General features: G+C 50.1%; 2 protein-coding genes across 4 annotated transcripts; one reads left to right on the forward strand and one right to left on the reverse strand.

The window, feature by feature from the left end:
• The first annotated feature begins 439 nt into the window (after positions 1 to 439).
• On the forward strand, positions 440 to 8,704 carry Lrrc25 (leucine rich repeat containing 25). 3 transcript variants are annotated; one of them, XR_006636073.1, is made up of 4 exons: positions 440 to 597; positions 1,061 to 1,878; positions 6,372 to 6,690; positions 8,688 to 8,704. XR_006636073.1 is itself a non-coding variant. In XM_045144783.1 (3 exons), the coding sequence occupies exons 2-3, from the start codon at positions 1,070 to 1,072 to the stop codon at positions 6,508 to 6,510; spliced, it is 948 nt and encodes a 315-aa protein (XP_045000718.1). In that variant the 5' UTR covers positions 440 to 597; positions 1,061 to 1,069; the 3' UTR covers positions 6,511 to 6,997. The 3 variants fall into 3 exon arrangements, 2 of the variants coding, with proteins under 2 accessions (XP_045000718.1, XP_004665987.2); XM_045144783.1 differs by lacking the exon at positions 8,688 to 8,704 and having other exon boundaries at positions 6,372 to 6,997; XM_004665930.2 differs by lacking the exons at positions 440 to 597; positions 8,688 to 8,704 and having other exon boundaries at positions 810 to 1,878; positions 6,372 to 6,997.
• On the reverse strand, positions 8,663 to 11,558 carry Gdf15 (growth differentiation factor 15). Its single transcript, XM_004666020.2, has 2 exons — positions 11,303 to 11,558; positions 8,663 to 9,421 (listed from the first exon to the last, which is right to left on the reverse strand). Exons 1-2 carry the CDS (start codon positions 11,556 to 11,558, stop codon positions 8,778 to 8,780), a joined length of 900 nt encoding a protein of 299 aa, XP_004666077.2. The 3' UTR covers positions 8,663 to 8,777.
• Between the last annotated feature and the right edge of the window lie 15,860 nt (positions 11,559 to 27,418).

The following is a 27,418-nucleotide window of genomic DNA, read 5'->3' on the forward strand; positions in this document are numbered from 1 at the left end:
CACAGAGGCCCCATCAGACACAGGCTTGAACTCCTAGTCTGTGTGGAAGCTTGGGAATATGGCAGCCAAAACAGAGTTTGAAAAATTCTTGGCAAACTCCTATGCATATGTTGCAGCCCCTATTCTAATGCCTTCCCCTCCAGGAAGCCTTCCAGGATCCTGTCCCTTGTTGGCCATGTCCTGCCTTAATGTTGGGGGTGGACGGGTATCTGTGTCCAGCTCTTTTCTTCGCCCAAGATTAGGTACCCCCTGAGGACCTGGCCAGGACCGAGGTACCCCTCCTCCCCCAGGGCTGCTGGACGTGAGTTAAAGAGGAAGCGCCTGGAAAGAGGCCCCGGAGTCGCCGGCTTCCAGTAAGAGGGAAGTGGGACCCTGGCGGCCACTCCTCCTCTCGTGAGAGCTGAGGCCCTGCCCAGGGCGGATCTTCTCTGCTCCGCATTCCGCCGGGGCATCGGTTCCTCTTCCCCAGGAGCTGGGCGCTAAGCGGAGGAGAGCTGAGTCCATCCCAGGCTCTGCACCGGGCACCCAGGTGAAGCCCAGCCCAGCCCCGAGGCACCGGCACTGGTGACATAGCCGACACAAGGCGGGACCGTAAAGGTAAGACCAAGGCGCTAGGGCTTGGGCCGCGCTGGGGACCCCTTTGCACCCACATCCCACCGCCGCGGGACGCGGACCCCACCGAGCTAGCATAGCGTTCTGACAGCGGATGGCGGATTGGGAGTTGCCAGGCAACCGCTCATTTGCATATAGCCCCGTCGTGGCCAATGAGAGCGCACCAAGCAATCTACAGCTTACCAAGGCCCCTTGGTCTGGTACTGGCCTACCAGGCCCGGGCAGCTACTGGAATGATGGACCCATTTCTCAGAAGGGAGGACAGAGGCTCAGGAGGACCAGAGTCGCCTAGGGACAGGTGACAAGTGAGGGGCTGCGTGTTACCATTTCAGAAGTAGCCTGAGCTGGTTTGAGCTATTAAAAACAACACACAGTGGGCGACCCAGGCTGGGAGAGGGAGGTAATGACAGGGTTTAGGTCACAGGTGGACTGTGATGACCTCGTGTAGGTTGCTCGGATGGGAGCCCCGCGGGTTGAGGTGCCGTTGCCATCTCTGCTGTTGCTGTTGCTGCTGCTACTGCTGTTGGGCCTGCAGAAGCTGAGGAGCCAGGAGCTGTCCTGTGCCGTGTTCCCTGGCCATGTGGACTGGAATCAGGAGTTCGATGCCTCGTGCCTCAATTTCAGTGGCCGGGGCCTGCACCTACCGAAGAACCGGTCCCTGCAGGCCAGCCGCCTTCAAGTTCTCGATCTGTCCTGCAATGGCCTGCGAGAACTCCCTCGGGCCTTCTTTGACAGTCTGGAAAACTTGCGTGTCCTGGATGTCACCCACAACCCGTTGGGCAGCGTGGACGCGGCACTGGCCACACGCTGTGACCGCGACCTCAGGGCCGACTGTGCCTGCAGCCTGTTGGCCTGGCAGGTGATCCGCAGAGACAACTGCTCCCACCAGCCACCCCTACTATGTCTCCAGGGAGATACCGGGATCTGGAAGAACCTTTCCACCTTCCTCCAGGTCAGCTGTCCTCCGGGCTTGGCCCCAGCAACCATAGGTGGCTTAGTGGCTGGTGGAATTCTCTTCCTGGTGTTTGCCATCACTGGCCTGGTGCTGGCTTGGAGACTCCAAGGACACCGAGCGGCCAGTGGCCAGGGTCTGGGCAAAGCCTGGCAGGGTGGACCCAGACCTGGGACAGGCTCCCAGGACCGTTATAGCAGCCGCCACCCCAGCCCCAAACAGTCCGTGGACACCCCAACAGGCAGGAACACTCCTGAGTATGAGAACATATTCCTGGGCCAGCCAGCCGACGGACACCAGTGGATGGCACCCAGGTGAGTGACCACTGCCGAGATGTCAGTAATCTACCTGAGAGGTAGAGGCAGGAGGATTGCTGCAAGTTCCAGGCTAGACTGTGGTATGTAGTGGGACATTATCTCAAAATGAATCAACAACAAAATATCCCAACTCTGCCTCTTGCAGACTGTGATCTTGGGCTCTGGTGCTCAGTCACTTTGCATGTAAAATGAGGACAATAGCGGGTCTCACCTCAGGTGTTGGGGTGAGAATTAATTAAGTTCTTGTCTAGAGGACATGTTCCCTACTTTATGAGCTGCAAACCATGTTTCTGACTCCCAAGGATGGGGAGAAGAGGGAAGGCTCAAAGTGAAGTGGGGGCTTGGTGGTAGCAGTTAGTGGTCTGGACTTATGTGACCCACAGCTCTCTCAACCTTTATTTATGGGGACAGCGTCCCATTTCCTTTTGACACACATATTAAGCCAAACAGGTCATCTAGATTCTTCTCACACAACTGCAGAGAGCTTGATGAGATGAGTTCAATTCTTACAGGTTGAATAAAGAAGTGTGGTGGTACAAGCCTGTCATCCCAGAATTCCAGACAGGAGGCAGAATGATCAGGAGTTCAAGGCCAATCTGAGCTACATGAGCCCACAATATTAGAATAGCAAAGGGTGGAGAGATGGCTCTGCAGTTAAAGGCACTTGCTTGCAAAACCTGCCGGCCCAGGTTCGATTCCCCAGCACCCACTGAAAGCCAGATGAACAAAGTGGTGCATACTTCTGGCGTTTGCACTGGCAGGAGACCCTGGTGTGTTCAGTTCCCCCCTCCCTCCCTCTCCTTGGAAATAAATAAATAAATAAGAAGAAAATTGAAAGAAGCCAGGTGTGGTGGTGCACGCCTTTAATCCCAGCACTCAGGAGGCAGAGGTAGGAAGATTGCCATGAGTTCGAGGCCATCCTGAGATTACATAGTGAATTCCAGGTCAGCCTGGACTAGAGTGAAACCCTACTTTGGAAAACAAAACAAAACAATTTAAAAAACTAAAATTAAATTATTTAAAAAAAAAAAGAGAGAGAAAGAGAAAGAGAAAGAAAAAAAGGACTTGGGGTCCTGAGGTGTAAAGGTGGGATGTGGAAAGTACCGGGTACCCTGGCAGCTACTGGAGACCAGAAGCAGAAGGGAAGAATATGCAAAGCAGATGCAAATATGTAGAAAGCGGAAGTGGCTGCCTGGAATCACGGACCTCAATAAGGAAGCAGTGGTCTGATATTGGGCCTTGGCCCAGTCCCCTTCATGCCCCTCACCTCCAAAAATACTCTGCTGGGAACTGGATGTTGGTGGTGTGTGCCAGCCATTCCAGCACATGGGAGGCAGAGGCAGGAGGACTGCTGCAAGGTCAAAATCAGCTTGAAGTATACAGCATGACCCTGTCTCAAAAAAAGCAAAAGAACAAAAAAAGGAGTATGTCAGGTTGGGGCAATAGCTTTGGTGTTGGTTTAATCCTCAGTACATCCCCCCAAAAAAAATCAACTGTGATTTTCCATCCTATATATTTATTTTTATTTATTTATTTGCAAGCAGAGTGAGATAGAGAGAAGACAGACAGACAGAATGGGCATGCCAGAGCCTCCAGCCACTGCAAACAAACTCCAGATGCATGCGCCACTTTGTGCATCTGGCTTTACATAGATACTGGGGACTTCAATCCATGTCATTAGGCTTTGCAGGCCTTAACCACTGAACCATCTCTCCCAGCCTCCACCCTATATATTTTTTAAAATTTATTTTTTGTTTTTCGAAGTATGGTCTCACTCTAGCCCAGGATAACCTGGAATGCACTATGTAGTCTCAGGGTACTTATTTATTTATTCAAGGGGTGGGGGGAGAAAGAGAATGGGCACACCAGGGCTCCAGATGCAAGTGTACTTTGTGCATCTGGCTTGTGTGGGTCCTGGGGACTTGAACCTGGGTCCTTTGGCTTTGCAGGCAGTTAATTGCTGTTGCAGCCAGGTTCACATTGCTGGCAGAAGACACCTGACCAGTAACAGCTTGTGGGAAAAAAATGTTTATTTTGGCTTAAACAGACTGAAGGAGAAGTACCATCATGGCAGGGGAAAATGATGGCATGAGCAGAGGGTGGACATCACCTCCTGGCCAACATCAGGTAGACAACAGCAACAGGAGAATGTGCCCAACACTGGCAAGGGGAAATTGGCTATGATATCCATAAGCCCGCCCCCCAACAATACCCTGCCTCCATGGAGTGTTAATTCCCAAATCTCCATCAGCTGGGAACCTAGCATTCAAAACACCTAAATTTATGGGGGACCCCTGAATCAAACCACAACCACTAAGCCATCTCTCCAGCCCAATAATTTTTTTATTTTTGGCTTTTAGAGGTAGGATTTCACTGTAGCCCAGGCTGACCTGGACCAATAAATTTTTAAAACATTTTATTTTTTGGGGGGAGGGGGTTCGAGGTAGTGTCTCACTCTGGCCCAGGCTGACCTGGAATTAACTTTGTAGTTTCACGGTGGCCTCGAACTCATAGTGATCCTCCTACCTCTGCCTCCTGAGTGCTGGGATTAAAGGCGTGCACCACCATGCCTGGCTTATTTATTTATTTATTTATTTGAGAGGGAGAGAGAGACCCACCCTATATTTTAATGTAGAATTGGATGCTCCCGGAGGTAGAGGGATGAGTTGCATAAGGTCACATAGGGAGTCAAGAAAACAAATAATGGGCTGGAGAGATGGCTTAGTGGTTAAGGTGCTTGCCTAAGAATCCAGGTTTGATTGCCCAGGACCCACATAAGCCAGATGCACAAGATGGCATATATGTCTGGAGGTTTTTTTTGCAGTGGCTGGAGGCCCTGGCACACCCATTCTCCATCTCACTCCTTTTTGCCTCTTTCTCTGTCTCTCTCCAATAAATAAATAAAATATATTTTAAAAATGGAAACAGCCGGGCGTGGTGGTGCACACCTTTAATCCCAGCACTTGGAGGTAGAGGTAGGAGGATTGCTGTGAGTTCAAGGCCACCCTGAGACTACCAAGTGAATTCCAGGTCAGCCTGGGCTAGAGCGAGACCCTACCTTGAAAAAACCAAAATAAACAAATTAATTTAAAAATTAAAATTAAAAAAGAAGACAAACAAGGGCTAGGTGGCAAACCCTGAATTCCACAGCATTGCACACCAGTGTAGGTGCTTCTTACCCAATGTGACTTTTTGTTTAATTTGCTTTGCTTTTATTCATTTATTTGTGTATGGGGTGTGTTTGTGTGTGAGAGTGGGGTGCATGTGTACCATGACACAGTGGCGATCGTCTGATTTGAAGTAGGTTTTTCTGGATCTCGCTGTGCTGCTGTTTTTGTTGCTTGCTGAGAGCTTCAGAACAAGCATCTTGTCTCCACTGCCCATCACCGTCAGCGTGCTGATGTTACAGAAGCATAGCTTCTGGCTTTTTAGCTGGGTCTGAGGCTCGAACTCAGGTTCTCAGTTTAAGTGGCGAGTGCTGTACACGCTGAGCTGTCGCCCCAGCCCCTTGTTTGGTTTTCCTGAGACAGGGTCTCACTTTAGCCCAGGTTGTCCTGAAACTCACAATGTAGCCCAGACTGGTTTATCAGCTTCCTGAGTTTTGGGATTACAGGTTTAAGCCAGCATGCCTGGCTCCAACTTTTTATTTTATTTGTTTATTAATTTTTTTTCCAACGTAGGGTCTCACACTAGACCAAGCTGACCTGGAACTCACAGTGATCCTCCTCCCTCTGCCTCCTAAAATGCTGGGATCAAAGGTGTGCACCACCATACCCAGCTGATGTGTATCTTTATACCAGGGGCCCAGGCAAAAGCATTTTCTCCTAAAGGGCCACAGCTTCAGGGTTTTCAAGAGAAAATGGAAACAGATACCACGGTAAAAATGAGCGTAGGGCTGGAGAGATGGCTTAGCGGTTAAGCGCTTGCCTGTGAAGCCTAAGGACCCCGGTTCAAGGCTCGGTTCCCCAGGTCCCACGTTAGCCAGATGCACAAGGGGGCGCACGCGTCTGGAGTTCGTTTGCAGAGGCTGGAAGCCCTGGCACGCCCATTCTCTCTCTCTCCCTCTATCTGTCTTTCTCTCTGTGTCTGTTGCTCTCAAATAAATAAATAAATTTTAAAAAATTGTATAAAAAAAAATGAGCGTGGCCCCAGTTTTAAGGAAGGAAGGACTGTGCCCCAGGCCCATGTCTTCAGAATCCACACTGTGTCATTGTCCTCTAGACTTCCTCAGAGGGAGATGGGCCAAGTAGAGACAACACTGCTCCCTACATAAACCAGGGATGCCAACGTCTATCATGCCAGCACTTGGGTGGAGGCACAAGAACCAGAAGTCTAATATCATCCTCTGCTACATCCTCTGTTCAAGGTCAGCCTGGACTACCCGAGGCTCCCAGGCTCTGCCTCTTGAAGGCTATGTGACTTTGGACCAGTAACTTCTTTTCTCTGGGCCTCCTTCACCACCACTCACCTCCCTTTGTCTGTCCCCACAGAGTCCACCCTCCTGAGGATAGTGATGTCTACATGAACTACAAGGGAGCTCACCTGGACCATCAGCCAGTCTATGGCAACCTGGAGGCCCTGGGGGGCGCTTGTCCTCAAGAAGAGGAGAATGTGGTCCATGGGTACTGAGCTTGGGATACCTCCTCTGCTCCTCAGGAGACTCAGTCAACCCCATCAGAATGATGGGGACAAAGAGCCCATCCTCAAGGCTCCAGGATGTCCTGCAGGACCCTTCTCAGTCCCCATTCTGCTCCTTCGTCATCTCAGCTGGCAGAGAGGGTCAGGAGAGACTCCAAAAGTAGAAAGAGGGTCAGTGCCTGAACCCTCTTGTCAGAATACAGGTGGTGCTCAATAAATGCTTTGGGATGGATGAGGCAGCTGCTGGTTAGAGTTGTATACATGACATGTGGTAGGGCTTCCTGAGTCATAAGAGCTCATCTTTCCATGAGACTCTGAGGTGCTCTGTACCCCAATCCCTCCAGGTCCCTCTGGAGGCCCTGCCCTGAGGACTCTAAATGTGTGAGGCCTAACTGGCTCCTCCTGTCACATGCCAGCCATAGCTCCCCTGTGCTCCTACCTCTATGCTCTCCATTCCTGCTACCTGGACTCATCCCCACTAACCCAAAACATACAAATTAAAAATATATATATTTCAGTGTCAGGCATGGTGGCACACACCTTTAATCTCAGCACTTGGGAAGCAGAGATAGGAGAATCACTGAGTTCAAGGACAGCCTGAGACTACATAGTGAATTCCAGGTAAGCCTGGGCTAGAGTGAGACCTTACCTGGGGGGGGGGGAGTTTAAGAAGGAAAGGGGGGAGCCACTGCAAATGAATTCCAGATGCATGTGCCACTTTATGCATCTGGCTTTACACGGCTACTGGGGAATTAAGCCTAGGTCCTTTGGCTTTGACAGCAAGCACCTTAACTACGAAGCCATCTCTCCAAGCTCCCAACAGCTTTTTAGTAAACAAGAATACTTAACTCATTCTTCAAGGATACAAGGCTGCTGCCCCCAGAAACCTTTCAGGGTCCCTCAGAGTTCGCTGCTCCCAGAGCTCAGTATCAGTCAAGATTCTACTACACTTCCTCCCTCGGCTGTCAGATGGTGCTGTCTCAAGGATGCTGCCCCCCATATGGGGGACATGACACTGGTCAGAAACACCCCATTTTAGGCTATCAAGACTGGTAAAGATGAGACTAAGGTCCCAAGAGGAAAGCAACCAAAGATGTTTGAACAAGGGAATTTATGTGTTTTTTTTTAATTAAAAAAATTTTTTTTGACTTTCTGAGGTAGGGTCTCGCTCTAGTCCTGGCTGATCTGGAATTCACTATGTAACCCCATCTGGCCTCGAACTCATGGTGATCCTTCTACCTTTGCTTCCTGAGTGCTGGGATTTAAAGGCATGGACCACCATGCCTAGTTAAGTTTTTATTTACTTATTTGGGAGAGAGAAAGAGGCACACAATGGGTGTGCCAGGATTTCTAGCCATTGCAAAGGAACTCCAGGCACATGCACTACGTTATACATCTGGCTTTATGTGGGTAGTGTGGAGTAGAACCTGGGTCCTTTGGCTTTGCCGGCAAGTACCTCAACCTCAAGGTCATCTCTCCAGCCCTGTGGTAGGTTTTGAAGGATGTGGAGGGATTTAAGAAGTGGACAAGAAAGAGCCTACCGGCCAGTTAGGAACAGAGGCTTGGGGACAGACTCAAGCGGATACTGCTTGGCCTTGAACTCAATTCTCGGGCATTTAGAAATTTTGCTACAGGAACTCTTGCGTGTCCCCAACCCAGGGCCCTTGCACGCGCTGCTGTATGTGCCTGGCTTTCCCCTATTACTCAAGTTTCCCTGAGTTACTTCCTCTGACTTCAACTCAAACCTCCCCTCTTCAGGGTGGCCTCTCACCCCACCACCTCTGTTCCTTTTACTTATGAATGGGGAGTGGCCCCTCTACAAATCTCAGGGTGCTCAGGCAGGGGCGTGGGGAGCATGGCTCATATCATCACCTTCCAACCAAGGGAAGAGTGCACCACCCGGCCTCATGGTATGTGAAAACGTTCCCTGCAACGTATTGATTTCCACTTGCTCTTTTCATATGAGGGACCAGGGTATCATTATGAGAGGAGGCTGAGAACAGGAGGGGTAGCGACCACACACACCCTGGCCAGAAACAGCATTAGCACAGTCAACCCGATGGCCGTGGCTGTGGTTTCAGCCTGTTTGGAAAGGTGCTTCCTCCACGGCGCGAGGTGTCCTGGGGAACAGGCTACGCCTCCGTAGAAATGACTGCTTTTATTTACAGAGTCCTCAATAAATACCCGTGGCGTCCCCTCAGCGTGACCCGCAATAAATTAACGACGATAAATAGGAGTGAAGAGAGTCCTTGCCTAGTTCAGGCGCAGTGACAGCTGCGGGCCATGAGGTCGTCGTAGGTGCGCAGAGCCACTCCCGAGTCCGTCCGCTGCACGAGCACCACGGGCGCGAAGGCCGCAGGCACGCAGCACGGCGCGGGCACGCGCAGAGGCTGCAGCCCGTGGAGGCGCCCGCGCACCTGCGCATGCGTGTTGGCGGCGCGGTACAGCTGCGGGCACTCGCCCGCGCACACGGCCACCTGCAGTTGGCGCGGGGACAGCACCCAGTCGGCCCAGCCCAGGTCCTGCAGCGAGGCGGCCACCGTGTGCAGGCGACAGCAGCGGCCCGGGCCCAGCGGGCAGGCGTCCCGCGCGTGCGCATGCGTGCTGCGACGCCCCCTGGCGCCCGCAGCCTGGAACTGCAGCTCGAGTCGCGCGCTGCCGAATGGGGGGGACTCCGTGCGCGCCTCGCCCACTGGCGCAGACAGGCGCAGGCGCAGTGCGCCGCCGCGCGCTCCTCGGAGGCTCAGCTCGCGCAGCAGCGGTCGCGTGATGTCCCACGGCTCGGGTACCGCCCGCGACGGCTGCAGCAAGGCACGGTGCAGGCGGTGGGATGCTGGCAGATCCTGCGTGAGCCACGGCAGCGGAATTCGCAGCAGCAGATGGCCGTGGGACCCCTGACGCACTGTGGGAAGAAACGCGGAAAGCTCGTCACCTTTTATCACGAGTGGGAGTGTGCATCCCTGTGCACGCGCCGCGCTGTCTCCGGCCACAGGCTCTTTGCACAGCGCTGTCCCCGGTGCCTCCCGGTCCACCAGGAGCCCTCCCCCGTGCCCTTCATGTGAACAGTACACAGTAGGTGCCTCTTGAATACTCGATGCAGTGAGTGCATGTCCACTACTTAAACTGATTCAAAGCTCGGCCCGGCGTGCAGGCTCACGCCATTGATCTCAGCACTCGGAGGCAGAGGTAGAGGATCGCTGTGAGTTCCAGGACACCCTGAGACTAAAGAGTGACTTCCAGGTCAGCCTGGACTAGAGCAAGACCCTACCTTAGAAAATCAAAAAAGCTTGGCACCTCTTCCTTCTCACAAATAAACTTATTTTCAAGGCTGGAGAGATGGCTTAGAGGTTAAGACGCTTGCCTGGGAAGCCTAAGGACCCAGGTTCGATTCCCCAGGACCCACGTAAAGCCAGATGCACATTGTGGCACATGTATCTGGAGTTCATTTGCAGTGGCAAGAGACCCTGGCATTCTCTCTCTATCTGCATCTTCCTCTCTCCCTCTCTCTCTCAGATAAATAAATAAAAATATTTTCGAGGGGCTGGAGAGATGACTTAGTGGTTAAGGCACTTGCCTGCAAAGCCAAAGGACCCAGGTTCGACTCCCCAGGACCTACAGCCAGATGCACAAGGGGGTGCACACATCTGAGTTCATTTTCAGTGGCTGGAGGCCCTGGCATGCCCATTCTCTCCCCCCCCCCACCTGCCTATTTCTGTGTCTCTCTCAAATTAATAAATAAAAATAAAATACTTATGTTTTTTTCAAAAGTAGCATAATGGGCAGATACCTGTCACCTTAGCACTAGGCTGAGGTAAAAGGATTCCCATGAGTTCGAGGTCAACCTGGGCTAGAGTGAGAACCTGTTCCCCCCGCCCCCCCCTTTTTTTTTTTCCAAGTACGGTTTCACTGTAGCTCAGGCTGACCTGAAATTCACTATGTAGTCTCAGGGTGACCTCGAACTCACTGCTATCCTCCTACCTCTATCTACCTCCTGAGTGTTGGTCAAAAAAAAATTTTTTTTAAATCCAGGGCTGGGGAGATTGTTCAGTGGTTAAGCCACTTGCCTGCAAAGTCTAACGACCCAGATTCAATTCCTCAGTACCAACATAAACCAGATACACAAAGTGGCGCATGTGTCTGAGTTCGTTTGCAGTTGCTAGAGCCCCTGGCGCCCATTCTCTCTCTCTCCCTCCCTCCAAATAATATAAAATAAATTTAACCCAATTCGCTGTTCTTTTGTGGTAGGGTCCCCTCAGTAACCCAGGCTGGCCTCGAACTCAGCCATCCTCCTGCCTCCACCTCCCCAGTAGCTGTGATGACCGGGCCACCACACCTGGCTGGTACAATGTGGCGGGAGGGGGATGCTGAGCTGTGAGTGCCCTGACTCCAGGCTCTGGGATCCGAGGGGGTGAAGGACCCCCTCCCCCCCCGTCACACAGCCTGGAATCCGCCCCACCTCTCCCGGTTCCGGTCCTGCGCTCCTCCAGGGTGCCCGTTGACTAGTTGACTTGGGGGCATGAGTCTTGGCCAGCGATTGCATCAGACTTGCAACAGGCTCTGGGACACTCTCTCCTTCCTCCCTCCTCCCTCCATCCTCCTCAGGGGACCTGCCAATCCAGGACAGTCATTCTGCCCGTTGCAGACGAGGCAGCGGGGACCCTGAGACGCCCCCAGGAGGATAGGCGATCCCACCCGGGGCGCAGCTGGGGAAACCGAGGCTCCAAGGCTGGGCTGGGGCCTCTGTGACTCGGGGGGCGCCTGGGGATCCCCAGATGCCACTCACGTTGTGGGGTGAACACGCGGACGACGGGCGCGGGGCCGGGCCCCGGATTCGAAACCTCCCGGCTCTGGTTGGCAAGCAGCCTGTTGAGCAGCCGCTCGATGCTAGCGCGCAGCTCCCGCGACGCGAAGGGATCTTGGTGGGCGTCGGGGCCGGAGCCCACGGCGTCCCCTGGCAACGGCCGGGACATCACCACCGTCAGCAGCAGGAACGGGAGGAAGCGCAGCTGCGAGCCGCGTGTCCTCAACGGCGGGGACATGGCTCGGCGCGGTGTCCGCGTCTCTGAGTGGACACCCGCTGCTCGGGGCCTTTATAGCGTCGGGACTTTGTCCACCCCGCCCAGGGGGAGGGGGGAGGGACTTGGGGGACAAGCTCGGGCACCTCTCAGCCCAGTGAGGAGCACTGGGGCCCAGGCAGGCCGGTGACCTGGGCCAGCCCTGTGAGGACCACGTGACCAGGTCCAGATGGGGGCTGAAGTTCAGTGTCTCCCCCAATCACCTCTTCCCTCTGCTTGGGGTCAGGTGTGTAAACTCAAGACAGCCGGGAATGGGCAAGCGCGGGCATGTCCCCTTCGCCAGGCCTGAGTGTCCCCGCGGGGAACGTGCCGGCTTTCTGCGCCGAGGACCAGGCCAGGCTCACAGTAGAAGCTTAGCAAGCTTGGCTCATCCTCGAAAACCCAGATCCACGCGCTTTCAGCCCAGAAATGTCCCCAGACCCGAGGCTCCCATGGGAAGACTTGGTGGTGCGTGCCCCAGTCCTTGGGCTCTGCTCAGAAAGTAGATGGCAGACACCCCTGGAGAGGAGAGAGCGAGGGTGCCCAGGGCCCTCCCCTTCCCATGCTTCAGCCAGTTGCACCTTCCAAGGTGCACGTGCACAAGCTGAGGTGACAAGGCCCCCGCCCCTGCCACTCACACCCCGTCCTGTAAATCCTGGCCTGCTCCTGGTCAGACCCCTGTACACCACAGGCCCTGAATACTGGACCACAACCCCCACACGCAATCCATAGGTTGTGCCCTTGCCCCCAAGACACCCTAGATTTGCTTCGGTTGATTCCAAGCTCCGCCTCCTCACAGTAGGTCCCTCCCCTGAAGGCCATGCCCCACTCCCTGTAATCCAAGGCCCCGCCTCATCAGCTATGCCCCGCCCTTTACACATCCCATATCCCGCCTTCTTGCACTAGGCCCCGCCCCTCAACATCTCAGACCCCCCACCCCTGCAGCCCGTGACCCGCCCTCTGAACACCTACACCACGCCCCCTTCCTGCAGTGAACCAAGCCACACCCCGAGAACATCTGATTGATAAGTCACCCTCACATGGCTTGCCGCAGGTAAGATAGAGTCACCTTGACTGGTACCCAGGGCCCTTCATCCGAGTCGTAGTCACTTCAGGATCAACTGCCCTGTGGACGTGCAGCTGCGCCGGCCACTCCACGCCGAGGGTGGCGTCGATACCTCATGCCTGTGGCTGGGACACGTCTGGGACACGTCTGGCCTTTCGAGGTCCCCAAGGGATGGTGTCTTAGAGAACATTCATCTGTGATCGCTTTCCCCAAAATTCAAGTCTCAAAAATGGAATTCTTTGTGTGTACAGAATCCACGGTCAGGAGCTGAACCTGCGGTGACCTCGGAACAAGGGGTTTCAGCTGGTGGGTCCTAGCAATGTCCATTGCCAGGCTTGTAGGGTGACTTGAAACTTTTGCACACGCTACGGACAGACCATGGTTCAAATGCCAGCCCTGTTCCAGTGGTTGCTGTGTGACCACGGGCAGGTTCCTCAACTTCTCTGTGCAGCAGAAAAGAGGCTCCTGGCTTTGCAGAGGGAGGACAGTCGGTGAGAATTTCTCACTGCGGATGGTGGGAAGCAAAAGTAGGACGATCACGTGGCACAGATGGGTAAACTGAGGCTGGTGGGCAAGCTTGGGGCTTTGGGGAATGGATACACTGGGCAAATGTGGGGGCATCACAGAAAGAAGGGCAGAGATGTCCGGCGATCCGCTCGCGATTCTGGACCGGGACAGGTTGGGAACCTCGGGTTTGCGGCCTCATCTGTCAGCTCCTGCTGCAGCCCCTGCTAGCACTCACGAGGCGCCCCCTGCAGGTCGCTCAGGGAGCGTCACCAGCAGCCCCTGTGAGCGCGCACGAGGCTCTCCCTGCAGGCGGCCGGGGGACTTCGGCCCTTCCCACTTCGCAGGGCCATGGGTCCTGCCGCTCCACGCCACTGAGTGCTGGCTCTTTCCTGAGCCGAGCCAACACGCTTTAAGTTCCCTACATTTCTGACTCCAGCTTGGCCAGGTGGCATCTCAGAACCGTCTTCCCAAGCATGGATTAGTCGCTGCAGTGCTCTGGTGGGAAGAAAGGGTTTTGTCCTCAGAATGACTTCAGGGCTGGGCTGGGGCGTGGCTCAGTGACAGGACACTGTCCTCACACGCATGAGACCCTGGTTTCTGTCTCCAACCTCCCAAAATACCTCACTGTGTGCTAAGTTGCATCCCAGTAGCTAAACCGGTGCCCACCGCATGGTTTCTGTCCCTTGGATGATGAGCCCCAAAGAAGAAAAGACTAGAAAGAGGCAGTGAGCATGTATACCCGTATTTCTCACCGAGGAGATGGTGCAGACTTCCTCTGGCATATGGTCAAGTGAAACCCCAAGGACGAGGCCAGGCCCATAATAGATGATTAACAAGCCAGGGGGTTGTTGCAGTTATCCATTCTCACCTAGGCAACTCCTACTCATCCTTCAAAACCTGTGTGAAAAGCTTCCCTTCTAGGAAGTCTTCCCTAACTTCCTTTCTAGCCTCAGCCTCCATTGCATTGGGTCATCACAGACTGTGGCAGATGTCAAGACTCCCATGAGGAACCTTCCAGGCATACAGTAGGCAGGCATTCAGTAAAAGTACCTACTTGCTCATGTGGCTGCTATTCAAACGTGTGACCATTGCAGCGTAAGGAGACCACTACACAAGCTTCAGGCTGGTGTCAGAAAATGTTCGGGTGGGGGGGGGGAGCAGGTGTGGTGGCACACACTTTTAATCCCAGCACTCAGGAGGCAGAGGTAGGAAGATCACTGTGAGTTTGAGGCCACCCTGAGACTACTTAGTGAATCCCAGATCATCCTGGGCTATAGTGAGACCGTCCCTCAAAAAACAACAAAAAAGTGCTCTGGGGGTGCTGGGTCCCCTGGGGACACAAAGGTCATATAGGAATTCATGGAATTCATAGAAAACAAGATCTTGTTTGAGTTTTTGGAGACAGAGGCCCAGAACTCCTCCTGAGTGCTGGGATAACAGGTGTACACCACCACCCCTGGCTCATGCCCTCTTACCAGGCTGTATAGTATTCCACACCACCCAGAGTGGTGCCACTGGCCTGTGAACAGGCATCAAGCACTTTAAGAACAGCGCCAGCAGCCTTCCATTCTGTGATTCATGGAATTTTCCCCAAGGGATGCTAAAACTGTGAGGCCTTGTGGGGTCCCCTCAGATATGCACCAACCCCCACCAGAGATGTAATTTCCGGTTCACCAAACCCTGGAATGTGGCAACCTGCCAATTTGGGTTTTCTTCCCCTAATTTGTAGCAGGTGACCTCATAGCTGGTCCCGTGGCTAAGCTGAGAGGTGAGTGGCTCAGGCAGGAGGCCAGCCATGACTTCAGCAGCCTGACACTGCTTTCCTGGACTGGGCCACGGGATTGCACTGGGGCAGAGGTGAGCAGGTCTCCTCACCCTGGTTAGCACCGCCCTTGTCAAACAAGCACAGGAAGACAGATCCACTTCTACTCATGACTGGAGACAAACAAACCTCTGGCAGAGCATCTGACATTATTTGAAAATGTCATCCAAGTTCCCAGGGGCCAGGATGACCTGCAGTCCCAATGGCATGACTGTGTTTGGGGGTCAGTGTAGGCCTCAGCCATTCCAAAGGCCCCCAGAGCCCAGCCAGGTGGGTTTAGGTCCTGGGGCTCAGCCCAGAGTTGGTGAGGCTTGATGAAACAACTATGATCCTAGTGAGCTAAGTCATCGTTACAGCAGTCCTGGGCCACAATTAAAACAAATTTCTCTGGTGAATTCCTATTAATCTCTTAAACCTCTCCTTCATTGCCCCATCTCTCTAGAAGCCTCCTTCCCTCCTCCCCCTGTGTGTTCTTTCAGATTGAGACACTTTTCTCTGGCCTCTATCCTAACCATGCAACGTTGAGAGGTCTGTGTGGTCTAATGTGGGAGGTGTCTCCAAGGAGGGTCTTCTCAGGGGCCAGGTCTAGCAATAGCTAAGAACATCAAATACAACAGTTTATTCTGTGTCCTGAAGGCCACAGGCCAAATTCAGGGCATCACCTGACCATTCCCCTTTCCAAGAAGGCCTGTGCAAACCCAAGTTCACAATGCCAGGATAGGTGGGATGGGAGGAGACACCAAGGTTCAAATCCTGGTGTTGCTAGTTCCTAGCTGTATGACCTTGAGTGGACAGCCTGGCCTCTGTATGCCAAGATCCTGATCTCTGGACAGGCCAGAGCTTCTACGAGGTGCTGGGTTTTCTGCTTTAGAGAAAGAAGCTATTCACTCATTCCCTTCATGGATTGTGCCTCAGTGCTAGGGATGGAAACCCAAAGCCAGACTCAAGAACACTGCCAGGCGCCTGCCCCTGCGCCACCCCAAGCCTTGGGATGATTTTGTCAGTTTGTTTGTCTGTTTTTTTTTTTTTTCTTTTTTTGGTTTTTCGAGGTACAGTCTCCCTCTAGCCCAGGCTAACCTGGAATTCACTATGTAGTCTCAGGCTGGCCTTGAACTCATAGCAATCCTCCTACCTCTGCCTCCAGAATGCTAAAATTAAAGGTATGCACCACTAGGTTGGCTTAATATTCTGGACTTTCTTTGTTTCAATATTTTTTATTTATTTGAGAGGGAGAAAGAGAAACAGCATGCCAAGTTTTCTTGCCATTGCAAATGAACTCCAGACACACATGCCAGTTTTTGCGCCTGACTCTATATGGTTACTGGGGAATCAAATCTGGGTGTCAGGCTTGAAAACCAGTGCCTTTAACCACTGACCACTGAGCAATTTCCCCAGCCCTTGCTTTTTATTTTATTTATTTATTATTATTATTATTATTTTGAGTTAGGGTTTCACTTTATCCCAGGCTGACCTGGAATTCACTATGTAGTCTCAGAGTGGCCTCAAACTCACAGTGATCTTCCTACTTCTACCTCCCAAGTGCTGGAATTAAGGTATGCACCACCACGCCTGGCTTGACTTTGTCAGTTTTTTGTTTGTTTGTTTGTTTTTTGTTTTATTTTTCAAGGTAGGGTCTCACTCTAGCTCAGGCTGACCTATGTCGTCCCAGGGTGGCCTCGAACTCATGGTGATCTTCCTACCTCTGCCTCCTGAGTGCTGGGATTAAAGGCATGAGCCACCATGCCCGGTGACTTCGTCAGTTTTAAATGCACTAGTTTAAACATTTAAGTGTGCAGTTCCAGGTACAAAGCTCTGAGCTGCAAGTGAGCAGTCCCATCTCCCATGCCTGGTTTGGTCATAACCCATCAGTGCTGCACCCAGCTCGTGACTGCTAGTCCAGCTGGTCACTGTGACAGTCCAGACCACACCAAAGGAGTGATGACAGAAACAAGCCACTCAAGAGTTGAGGCAGGGGCTGAAGAAATGGCTCAGATATTAAGGCACTTGCCTGCAAAATCTAAAGATTTAGGTTCGATTCTCCAGTACTCACATAAAGTCAGATGCACAGTGCTACATGCATCTGGAATTCATTTGTAGTGGTTGGAGGCCCTGGAGAGCCCATTCTCTCTCTCTCTGCTTGTAATAAACAAATAATTAATAATAATAAAAAGAGCCAAAGCAGGAGGACTGAAGTCCAGGCCAGCCTGGGCCACATAGGGGACTGGATGCTGGACTGGGGAGACTGCCCCATCCCCAAATAATACACAGAGAGCTGGGACAGGCTGTGTGAGGGCTGCCTCAGCACACACAAGGCACTCCCCAGAATAGATGGATGGACAGAAGGAAGGGAGGGAGGAACAGAGGGAGAAAGGAAGGTAGAACAAAAAGAGAAAGAAGCCTGGCATGGTGGCACACACCCTGAGACTTAGGGTGAATTCCAGGTCAGCTGGGGCTACAGCAAGATACACGGGGTGCTATGAAGTGAGAAAGGGAAACCGCAGGTGTGGGTGCCTATGGAGTAAAAGGGGGCAGATCTGAAATGAATAACCTGACTTTTACACCTCAAAGAAGTAGAAACTGACTAAAGTAAGTTTAGAGCTAGTCAAAGAAGGAAACAATAAAGATGGGGCTCAGATAAAAGTGAGGTGTGAGTATCAAGAACCTTGAAGTGCCCCATGGACAATGAACTCAGCTGGGCGAGGCCCTGAGCTCCTGCTTCAGCATTGGGGAAGCAAAGACAGGAGAATGGTGAGTGCCAGGTCAGTCTGGGATATTTGGTAAGACCCAGTCTCAAGGCAAAAGAGCAAGGGCTGGGGTGTTTCTCAGTGGGTAGAGCAGCCACCTAGCATGCACAAGGCCCTGGGGTTCATCCTCAGCATTGCATGAACCCAGTGTGGTGGCGCACACTTGCCATCCAAGTGCAGGGAGATAAAAGCAGGAGAATCAGAAGTTCAAGGCCACCTTCAGCTACATAGCAAGTGTGAAGTAGATGTCTCAAAAAAAAAAAAAAAAATCGGAGCTGGACATGGTGGCACACACCTTTAATCCCAGCACTTGGCAGGCATAGGTAGGAGAATCGTTGTGAATTCAAGGCCAGCCTGAGACTACATAGTGAATTCCATTCCAGGTCAGCTTGGGCTAGAGTGAGACCCTACCTTAAAAAAAAAAAAAAAATCTAGAATAGGTGTGGAGACTCAGTGTTTAAAGCACTTGCCTGAAAATCCTAACAACTGGGGCTCAATTCCCCAGTACCAACATAAAGCCAGATGCACAAAGTGGTGCATGTATCTGGAGTTCATTTGCAGTGGCTATAGGTCATGGTGCACCTAGTCTCTGTCTCTCTCTCTTTCTGCTTGCAAATAACTAAAATATTTTTTTTAAATATCTAGAATAGCTGGCTGGGGAGATGGCTTAGCGGTTACGCGCTTGCCTGTGAAGCCTAAGGACCCCTGTTCAAGGCTCAATTCCCTAGGACCTATGTTAGCCATATGCACAAGGGGGGGCACACACATCTGGAGTTTGTTTGCAGTGGCTGGAGGCCCTGGTGCGCCCATTCTCTCTCTCTCTCTCTCTCTCTCTCTCTCTGCCTCTTTCTCAGTTTGTCTGTCACTCTCAAATAAATAAAAATGAACAAAAACAAATTTAAAAAATAAATAGAATAGCTGGCGTGCTGGCACACTGGCACACAAGCTCAGGCCAGCCTAGAATTCACTATGTAGTCTCAAGCTGGCCTCAAACTCACAGCAATCCTCCTACCTCTGCCTCTGAGTTCTGGGATTAAAGGCGTGCCCCACCATACCTGGTTGAGTTTGTTCTTTTAAAATAAAGCAAAAAAAGTAGTTGGGCATGGTGGTGCATGCCTTTAATTCCAGCACTCAGGAGGTGGAGGTAGAGGTAGGAGGATCACTGTGAGTTTGAGGCCACCCTGAGACTACATAGTGAGTTTCAGGTCAGCCTGGGCTACAGTGAGACCCTACCTTGAAAAACCAAAAAAAACCACCTTATTTCATAGTATGAAGGAAAGAAAGCCAACTCCTCTTCGAAGAGGGGGCTTCCAGAGCTAGAAAAAATAAAAACCCTAAAATCTTTTGTTTTTCAAGGTAAGGTCTAGCTCTAGCCCTGGCTGACCTTGAATTCACCATATAGTCTCAGGGTGGCCTTGAGCTCTTGGCAATCCTCCTACCTCTGTCTCCTGAGTGCTGGGATTAAAGGTGTGTGCCACCACACCCTGATTTCCCCACAGACACACTTTTTGGAAACAGGGTCTCATGTAAGTCCAGGCTAGACTCTGGACTCATGGTATAGCTGAGGCTGTCCTTGAACACCTGATCCTTCTGCCTCTGCTGGGATGACAGGCACCTGATACCACGCTGGCTTTCTTCTATTTACTTCCGTTCTTGTCTGTGATGAGGTGAGCCACTTTGCTCCAAAACAGTCCCAAGACATGGGACCAAATAGCCATAGGACTGAACTCTGAAAATGTATTTCAATGAATGAATGTAGTGTGTGTGTGTGGGTTTCACAAGGGTACTGGGGAGTTGAACCTGGATCATTAGACTTTGCAGACAAGTGCCTTAACTGCTAAGCCATCTCTCCAGCCCTCAAACTACAGTTTCTACTGGACATGTTACTTTTGTGCCATGATTAAGTTGAATCAAGGCAAGTTGGAACACCTGCAACTAGTTAAAAATACACATTAGGCCTGGAGAGATGGCTTATCAGTTAAGGTGCTTGCCTGTGAAGCCTAAGGACCCGTTCACTTTCCTAGTACCCATGTAAACCAGAGGCACATGTGTCTGGAGTTTGTTTCCAGTGGCTGGAGGCCCTGACACACTCATTTTCTCTATCTGCCCCTCTCTCTATATATATCTCTATCTCTCTCTGAAGTAAATAAATAAAATATTAAAAATGGGCTGGAGAGATGGCTTAGTGGTTAACCTAAGGACCCATGTTCAACCCATGTAAGTCAGACACACAAGGTGATGCAAGCGTGCCAAGGTGACACATGTCCACAAGGTGGCACACATCTCTGGAGTTCTAATGCAATGGCTGGAGGCCCTGGTGTGCCAATTATCTCTCATAAAAAATATTAAAAACAAAACAATCCATGTTAGGTGCTGGCTCTCACCTCTAACCCCACATGAGAGGAGGAGGCAGGAAGATTGCCTCTAGGTCAGCCTGAATTAGATTGTCTCAAGAAAAATAGTGGGGGTGGGTGCTAGGGAAATGGCTCAACAGTTACATGCGCTTCCTGCCAACCCTGGCTTGATTCCCCAGCACTCACATGAAGCCATATGCACAAAGTGGCACATGTGTCTGGAATTCGTTTGCAGTGATGAGACCTTGACACACACACACACACACACACACACACACACGCAAATAAATGAACTATTTAAAACCAGCCATGTGAAGTGGACACCCATGTAAGGTCCTGGGCAAGAAGCACAGTGTTAAGTCCCAAGACCAGTGACAAGTGACAAGAATGGCTGGAGCCACCAGAGCCAGGAAAAAACCCTGGGACCCTTGTGACTGTGACACCTTTATTTTATTGTTTTGTTTTGTTTTTGGAGAGAGAGAGAATTGGCCCATTAGGGCCTTAGCCACTGAAATTGAATTCCAGATGCTTATGCCACCTAGTGGGCATGTGCAAACTTGTGCTTGCCTCACCTTTGTGTGTCTGGCTAACATGGCCTCTGGAGAGTAGAACATGGGTCCTTAGGCTTCATAGGCAAGTGCCTTAACTGCTAAGCCATCTCTCCAGCCCACACCTTGATTTTTTGTGACCTCCATAGTATGAAGGCAAGTTCTGTGTCATGTTGTTGCTGTGTGTGGTGTTTGCACATGTGTGGTGTTTGCACATGTGTGCAGATCCATTCCCCATCTGCACACATGCAGAAGCTAGAGGAAGGCATCAGGTGTTGTCCATTGCTCTTCACCTTAGCTCCAGGAGATGGAGTTTCTCACTGAACCCAAAGCTGGTGTCTTCAGTTTGACCGAGGAGCGAATCCCACTCAGGGCTGGGATTATAGCATGAACAGCCATATGTGGCTGGGTATGGAATTCAGGTCCTCATGCTTGTGTAAAACGTGCTGTTACCTGCTGAGCAACCCCCAGCCCCTCTATTGTTCATGTGTGGTCAGTACTGTGGCCTATGTGACCATCTCAGGAAATAGAGACATTTGCTCATTTAACTGCCATTTTTCTCCCCTTCTCAGCATTGACATCTGGGAGGCCCTCAGATGTTCTTGAACATTCTCCCAGCTCAGTTTCACACAGGCCAATGTCTGCTTGAGGTCTGTGGCTTGTCTTTTCAATTTCTGTGTGGATTTATTGATGTCTAAGAGTTTGAAACTGTCACCGAGTCTAATCGTTTTTATAATTTTTCGAGTCTGATCTTACTTCCTTCAACCCTCCCTCCCATGGTAACTTTTCCACTTGTCCCTGTAGCATCTGGATTCTCAATCCCCTGCATGTAAGAGCAGCTGTGACCCCCCCCTCTCCACCTGGGCCTGGGCCATGTCAGCATCCAAGACGGGACAGGTAGTGGCAGTTGAGCGTGACTCAGCAGCTCTGGCGCTGTGGGAACGGAAGTGGTCAGCTGAGGCCCTGGGATGGGCTGTGTGGACGGGTTCTTGGCTCTGAGACCATGAGGGTGGCCAGAGTTGGGCAGGAAGCAAGTCAGCTGAGATGTCTGCAGGAGGTCTGCACGTGGGCCTGGCTGGAACCCACAGCTTCCTGATCTCTGGTTCCCAGGCCCAGCTGGGTCATCTTGACACCCGCCCTATGTATATATGCAGCGCCTGCTGGATGCCAGACCCTGGATAGCCTCAGGTGTGCAATATATAGGTCTGAGGCGCAGCTTTGGGTCTCTAGGGAAAACTGAGGCTCACAGCAAGGCAACCCTGTGCCTGGGGTACTTCACATCCCAAGTCGTGGCTGGCCAGGGCGTTCTCTGTCCCTTGGTATTCTCAGTCTAAACATAAAAGACTTTAGCAGCATTGGGAGCTGGAGGCAGGCGGATCAGGAGTTCAACCTGGGCTAAATGAGAGCCTGTCTCAAAAAGACAAAAACAAGCCAGGCGTGGTGGTGCATGCCTTTAATCCCAGCACTCGGGAGGCAGAGGTAGGAGAATTGCCATGAGTTCAAGGCCACCCTGAGACTACATAGTGAATTCCAGGTAAGCCTGGACTACAGTGAAACTCTACCTCGAAAAACCAAAAAAAAAAAAAAAAAGACAAAATCAATTAATAAACATGAAACTCCAGAAGACGAGATGTCTAGTCTAGAGAGTTTCTGCCCTTTCTCTCTGTTCTCATTTCCCCTTCCCTCCTCCCTCTCCCCTCCCCTCTCTTTCCTCTTATCAGGAGTTGGCGGTGATCACCACTCCATGGAGCTGGGGACATGTCTGGGCAGGTCAGAGGCACTCCTCTGTAGCACATCCCAAACCAAAATGAACAGAAGACCACCTAAATAAAAATAAAAAGGAGGGCTGGAGAGATGGCTTAGTGGTTAAGTGCTTGCCTGTGAAGCCTAAGGACCCCAGTTCAAGGCTCCATTCCCCAGGACCCACATTAGTCAGATGCACAAGGGGGCGCACGTGTCTGGAGTTCGTTTGCAGTGGCGGGTCCATTCTCTCTCTCTCTCCCCCTCTTTCTCTCTCTGCCTGTCGCTCTCAAATAAATAAACAAAATAAATAAAATAAAAGATAAAAAGGAGGGCTGGAGAGATGGCTTAGCAGTTAAAGCACTTGCTGGCAAAGCCAAAGGACCCATGTTCAACTCCCCAGGACCCACATAAATCAATGCACATCTTTTATTAAGCCAGCCAGCATCTTTCCCCTCACAAAAGGAGGAAGAACAGCCCAGTCCTACTTTTACAGTGAGATATTTTTTTAATTTAAAATTTTTTTGTTATTTTTATTTATTTATTTGAGAGTGACAGACAGAGAGAGAAAGAGGTAGAGAGAGAGAGAATGGGCACGCCAGGGTCTGCTGCCACTGCAAACGAACTCCAGACGCGTGCGCCCCCTTGTGCATCTGGCTAACGTGGGTCCTGGGGAATCGAGCCTCGAACCGGGGTCCTTAGGCTTCACAGGCAAGCGCTTAGCTGCTAAGCCATCTCTCCAGCCCTACAGTGAGTTTTTTTTTTTAATTTTTTATTAACATTTTCCATGATTACAAAATATATCCCATGGTAATTCCCTCCCTCCCCATCCCCACACTTTCCCATTTGAAATTCCATTCTCCATCATATTACCTTACAGTGAGTTTTTAAAGGCAAAAAACCACAATCCTTTACAATTATCTGAAAAGCCCCTAGCCAACCCCCTCACACACAATTTTCTTTAGCAAGAGCAAGTGAGCAAGCATGATTACAAACCAATTTTTTTTTCAAATTTTTTTTCTCAATTTTTAGTAACATTTTCCATGATTATAAAAAATATCCCATGATATACCCTCCCTCCAAAAAAATTTTTTTAACAACTTCCATGATTATAAAAATATCTGATGGTCATGCCCTCCTTCCCCCCACTTTCCCCTTTGAAACTCCATTCTCCATCATATCCCCTCCCCCTCTCAATCAGTCTCTTTTATTTTGATGTCATGATCTTTTCCTCCTATTATGATGGTCCTGTGTAGGTAGTGTCAGGCACTATGAGGTCATGGATATCCAGGCCATTTAATGTCTGGGGGGAGCACGTTGTAAGGAGTCCTACCCTTCCTTTGGCTCTTACATTCTTTCCTCCACCTCTTCAGCAATGGACCCTGAGCCATGGAAGGTATGAGAGAGATATTGCAGTGCTGAGCACTCTGGTCACTTCTTCCCAGCACCATGATGCCCTCTGAGTCATCCCAAGGTCACTGCCATCTGAAAAGAGAAGGTTCTCTACCAAAAGTGAGAGTATCATTAATATAAGGGTATGAACATTAAGAGAAGTGCTTATTGGGCATTTTGGTGAGCACAGTATATACATTTAGTCAGACAGCAAATATGTTACACCCCCAGGACTCATGACTACCCCTGTTTTAAGTTTTCAGTATCAGGGATGTATTTCCTCCCATGGAACAGGTCTCTAGTCCAATTAGAGGGCAGTTGGTTTCCATCATGACAGACATGCCACTATTGTACCCATTGGCTCATTTGGCCTGGCTGGCAAAATTTGAGACTTGCAGTGTCCACTGTTGAGTATCTTCACTCTCTCTCCCATTGAACTGCATGTAGAATGGCTTCTTCCAGCTTTCTGTTAGCTGGTCTACATGGGGAGGTTCTCAGCTCAGTTCCAGCCAGATTTCTCAGTAGCCTTGCTGCCCAAGTATGTGGAGTCTTCAGCAATAGGGTCTTACCATCTATTCCTGGTGGGAAACCAAGGGCTTATAATGTTTTAGGGGCATCAGGGACCTCCCTGGACAACCACTCACTGGAAGGTATCCCATCCCTGGCTCTGTGCTAATCTTTAATCTCTCTCTCTTTTTTGAGGTAGTGCCTCACTCTGGCCCACACTGACCTGGAATTCACTATATAGTCTCAGGGTGGCCTCAAACTCATGGCGATCCTCCTACCTCTGCCTTGTGGCTTAATCTCTAACTTCTTATGGTTCCTTGAGAATGTCAAGATGGTTGAGTGGCCTAGGATGGCTTCCTTTAGGTCTGTTCACCAGAGGTTGTTTCATTCTCCACTGGTTTTAGTAACTGAGTCAAATCTTAGACTCATCATATACTAAGTCAGGTAACCCAGGCCCAGAAAGCCAAGCGCCACATGTTCATTCTCATATGTGGATCCTAGCTACAGATGACTGGGCTTCTGCGTGAGAAGGAAAATACTTAGTAGCCAGAGGCCAGTAAGTTAAAAAGGAGGCATAAAGGGAAGAGAAAGGAAGGGAGGAGGGTACTTAATAGGTTGAGATTGTATATATGTAAGTACAATGAATGTGATGGGGAGGTAATATGATGGAGAATGGAATTTCAAAGGGGAAAGTGGGGGGGGGGGAGGGAATTACCATGGGATATTTTTTTATAATCATGGAAAATGCTAATAAAAATTTAAAAAAAATAAGGGGCGGATTTGAAGAAAAATGGCAAAGTGATAACTAATGTTATAAATTTGGGTAGAGCTACCTTAAATAATTTTCTAGACTTTTCTGCATATTGAACCATTTCAATATTTCAGGCAGTTTTCTCTGGGGAGGGGAATGGCACCTTTATAATGACACTTAGGCAAGCCTGGAACTTGATCCTCTTGCCTCAGCCTCCCAAGCCTGACCATGCAAATTATTTTTAAATTTATGCTTTTAATAATGTGTAATTCCATGGATAAATGTTTATGCTATATTGTTCCAGAATAAAAGCATGACAAAAAAAATCTTAGACTCATCAGTTACTATAGCCTCATACTTTGCCCTGAGAACCATTAATTTTACTAAGGAAATTCTCTGTTAGATAAATGTCATTAGAGCATTTAAAATGCAGGGGATGTCAATCAATCGTAAAAATAACAGAATTATTGGTCTGGAGATGTCAGTAATCAGAGTGGTGAACCAGAGTGACCAAAAAAACAAATTTTCATACAAGCAGACAGGCAGCTGGTTTACAGAAGCAGGATGTGACAGTTAGCTTGTGCAGTCTATATGATTCAAAACAATTTTTAAAATGTACCTATGAACCACCATGCATATGAATCATGTACTTGGGTCAGCCTAACCAGGAGCTTTATTGTATTCTATTTTAGCCTTAAACTGTCCTTCCCTTATCATCCCTTTGGGTCCCCATAGACAGTTTTCTCTTTGGGATTCCTCCAGCTACTGACAGATAAGTTCAGCTCCTTTGCAGTTAACTCTTACAACAACTTAGTGCATCGGTCCAGCTTTCAGTAACTTTCCCAACCAGGCACAGTGTACATCATGCCTTTATATATACATATATACATGCATTCATATATATAATGTTGAATTCCTCAAGCTTTTGCCATGCGTAGGCTAGTCAGCTTCCATAGTGACTACAGCAGGGTTGTAGTCTCCTTGTCAGGGGCAGATGTCCTCCAGACCTTGACGTGGAGGGGACCCTCTGGGCCTCTGGTAACCTGGTAGCTGCTACAATTGGCCAAGAACACTGTCCTCTGGACTCTGGTGTGATGAATTTATACCCCTTGGCTGATGGGTATGGACCCAATTCCCTGAGTGTATGTGGGTCCCCTTGTGTTACAAATTTTAAGGGCACACCATTGATGGCAGGCGAATCTGGCTTATCTCTATAAATCTGAGAAAAAGGCACATTTTTAAACACACACACACACACAGGCAACTTCTGTACTTACAGACAAGAAAACACGGTATTTCCCTCCCCTCCCCCTTCCCCTTCATAACCTGCTCGCCATCATGTCCCCTCCCTCTCTCCATTAGTCTCTCTTTTAATTTGATGTCATCATCCTTTTATAAGGGTCTTGTGTGGGTATTTCTAGGCACTGTGAGGTCTTGGATATTGAGCCCAAAATCTGCCCAGATAGTTGTGTGTAAGGAGTGGGTACCCTTCTTTTGGCTCTTTCTTTCCGCCACCTCTTCCACAATGGACTCTGAGCCTTGGAGGGTGTGAGATGTTTGCAAAAGACACCTTTGAACAACCAGTACTACCCACATCAGCAAGTACAAACAGCTAGAACTCTAAATTGGTTTTACATGTCAGGATGGGGGTCTGAGATTTGTCCTTAGTGATATTCCTCTTTTAATAAGACAGATCAAGGAGAGATTAGAGTAATACAAATCAATAACTATCAGGTAAATATAACCAGTGAGGACAATTTTTGTTTTTTTTTTAAGTTAAAGGCAGCAGTGGCTGACTAATCAGAGACAGATGGCACAAGTTAATGTTAGAGTTTAGTATTGCAACAGCACATGAGACAGGGGCCTGTTAGTCTGCATCTTTGTTTATATTGTAGTTCTATTTTCTTACTGGCTGATTAAAAGACCATTCAGGCTGCCAAAATTAACTGTGTATTTTGAGGGTCAACAATGGCTCTGTAGGAGAGACTTTTAGGGACATGTGAGGAATTCTATGACTCTCAGCATTGTCATATGCTAGGATAAGTCAAGGCCGTGCTGACCAAGTGGCCCCCCCTCTTTTGGGAAGCCTGGAGGACTGATTTTCCTCCGATGTGACTCTCCTGTTGCAGATACATTGATTTGGAGTCCATCTCTGGGTCTCTGGGTCTTCCCTGATCAAGAAGACAGGCAACATATCAGAGGCTACAAGTTAGCAAGTGTCCCATCATCTCCTGTGGCCTTCTGACCTGGGAGCAGGAACCAAAATATTGTTTATCCTTTTAACTCCAATGTCTCCAATTGACTTTGGCTTCTATATATGGTTATTAATCACTCAGAGAGACTGTACATATCTGATTCACAAAAACAGATTTAGTAGTCTCAGGATGGCCTCGAACTCATGGTGATCCTCCTAC

The sequence above is a fragment of the Jaculus jaculus genome, chromosome 1 (genome assembly GCF_020740685.1).
Source record: "Jaculus jaculus isolate mJacJac1 chromosome 1, mJacJac1.mat.Y.cur, whole genome shotgun sequence".
Lineage (NCBI taxonomy): Eukaryota > Metazoa > Chordata > Mammalia > Rodentia > Dipodidae > Jaculus > Jaculus jaculus.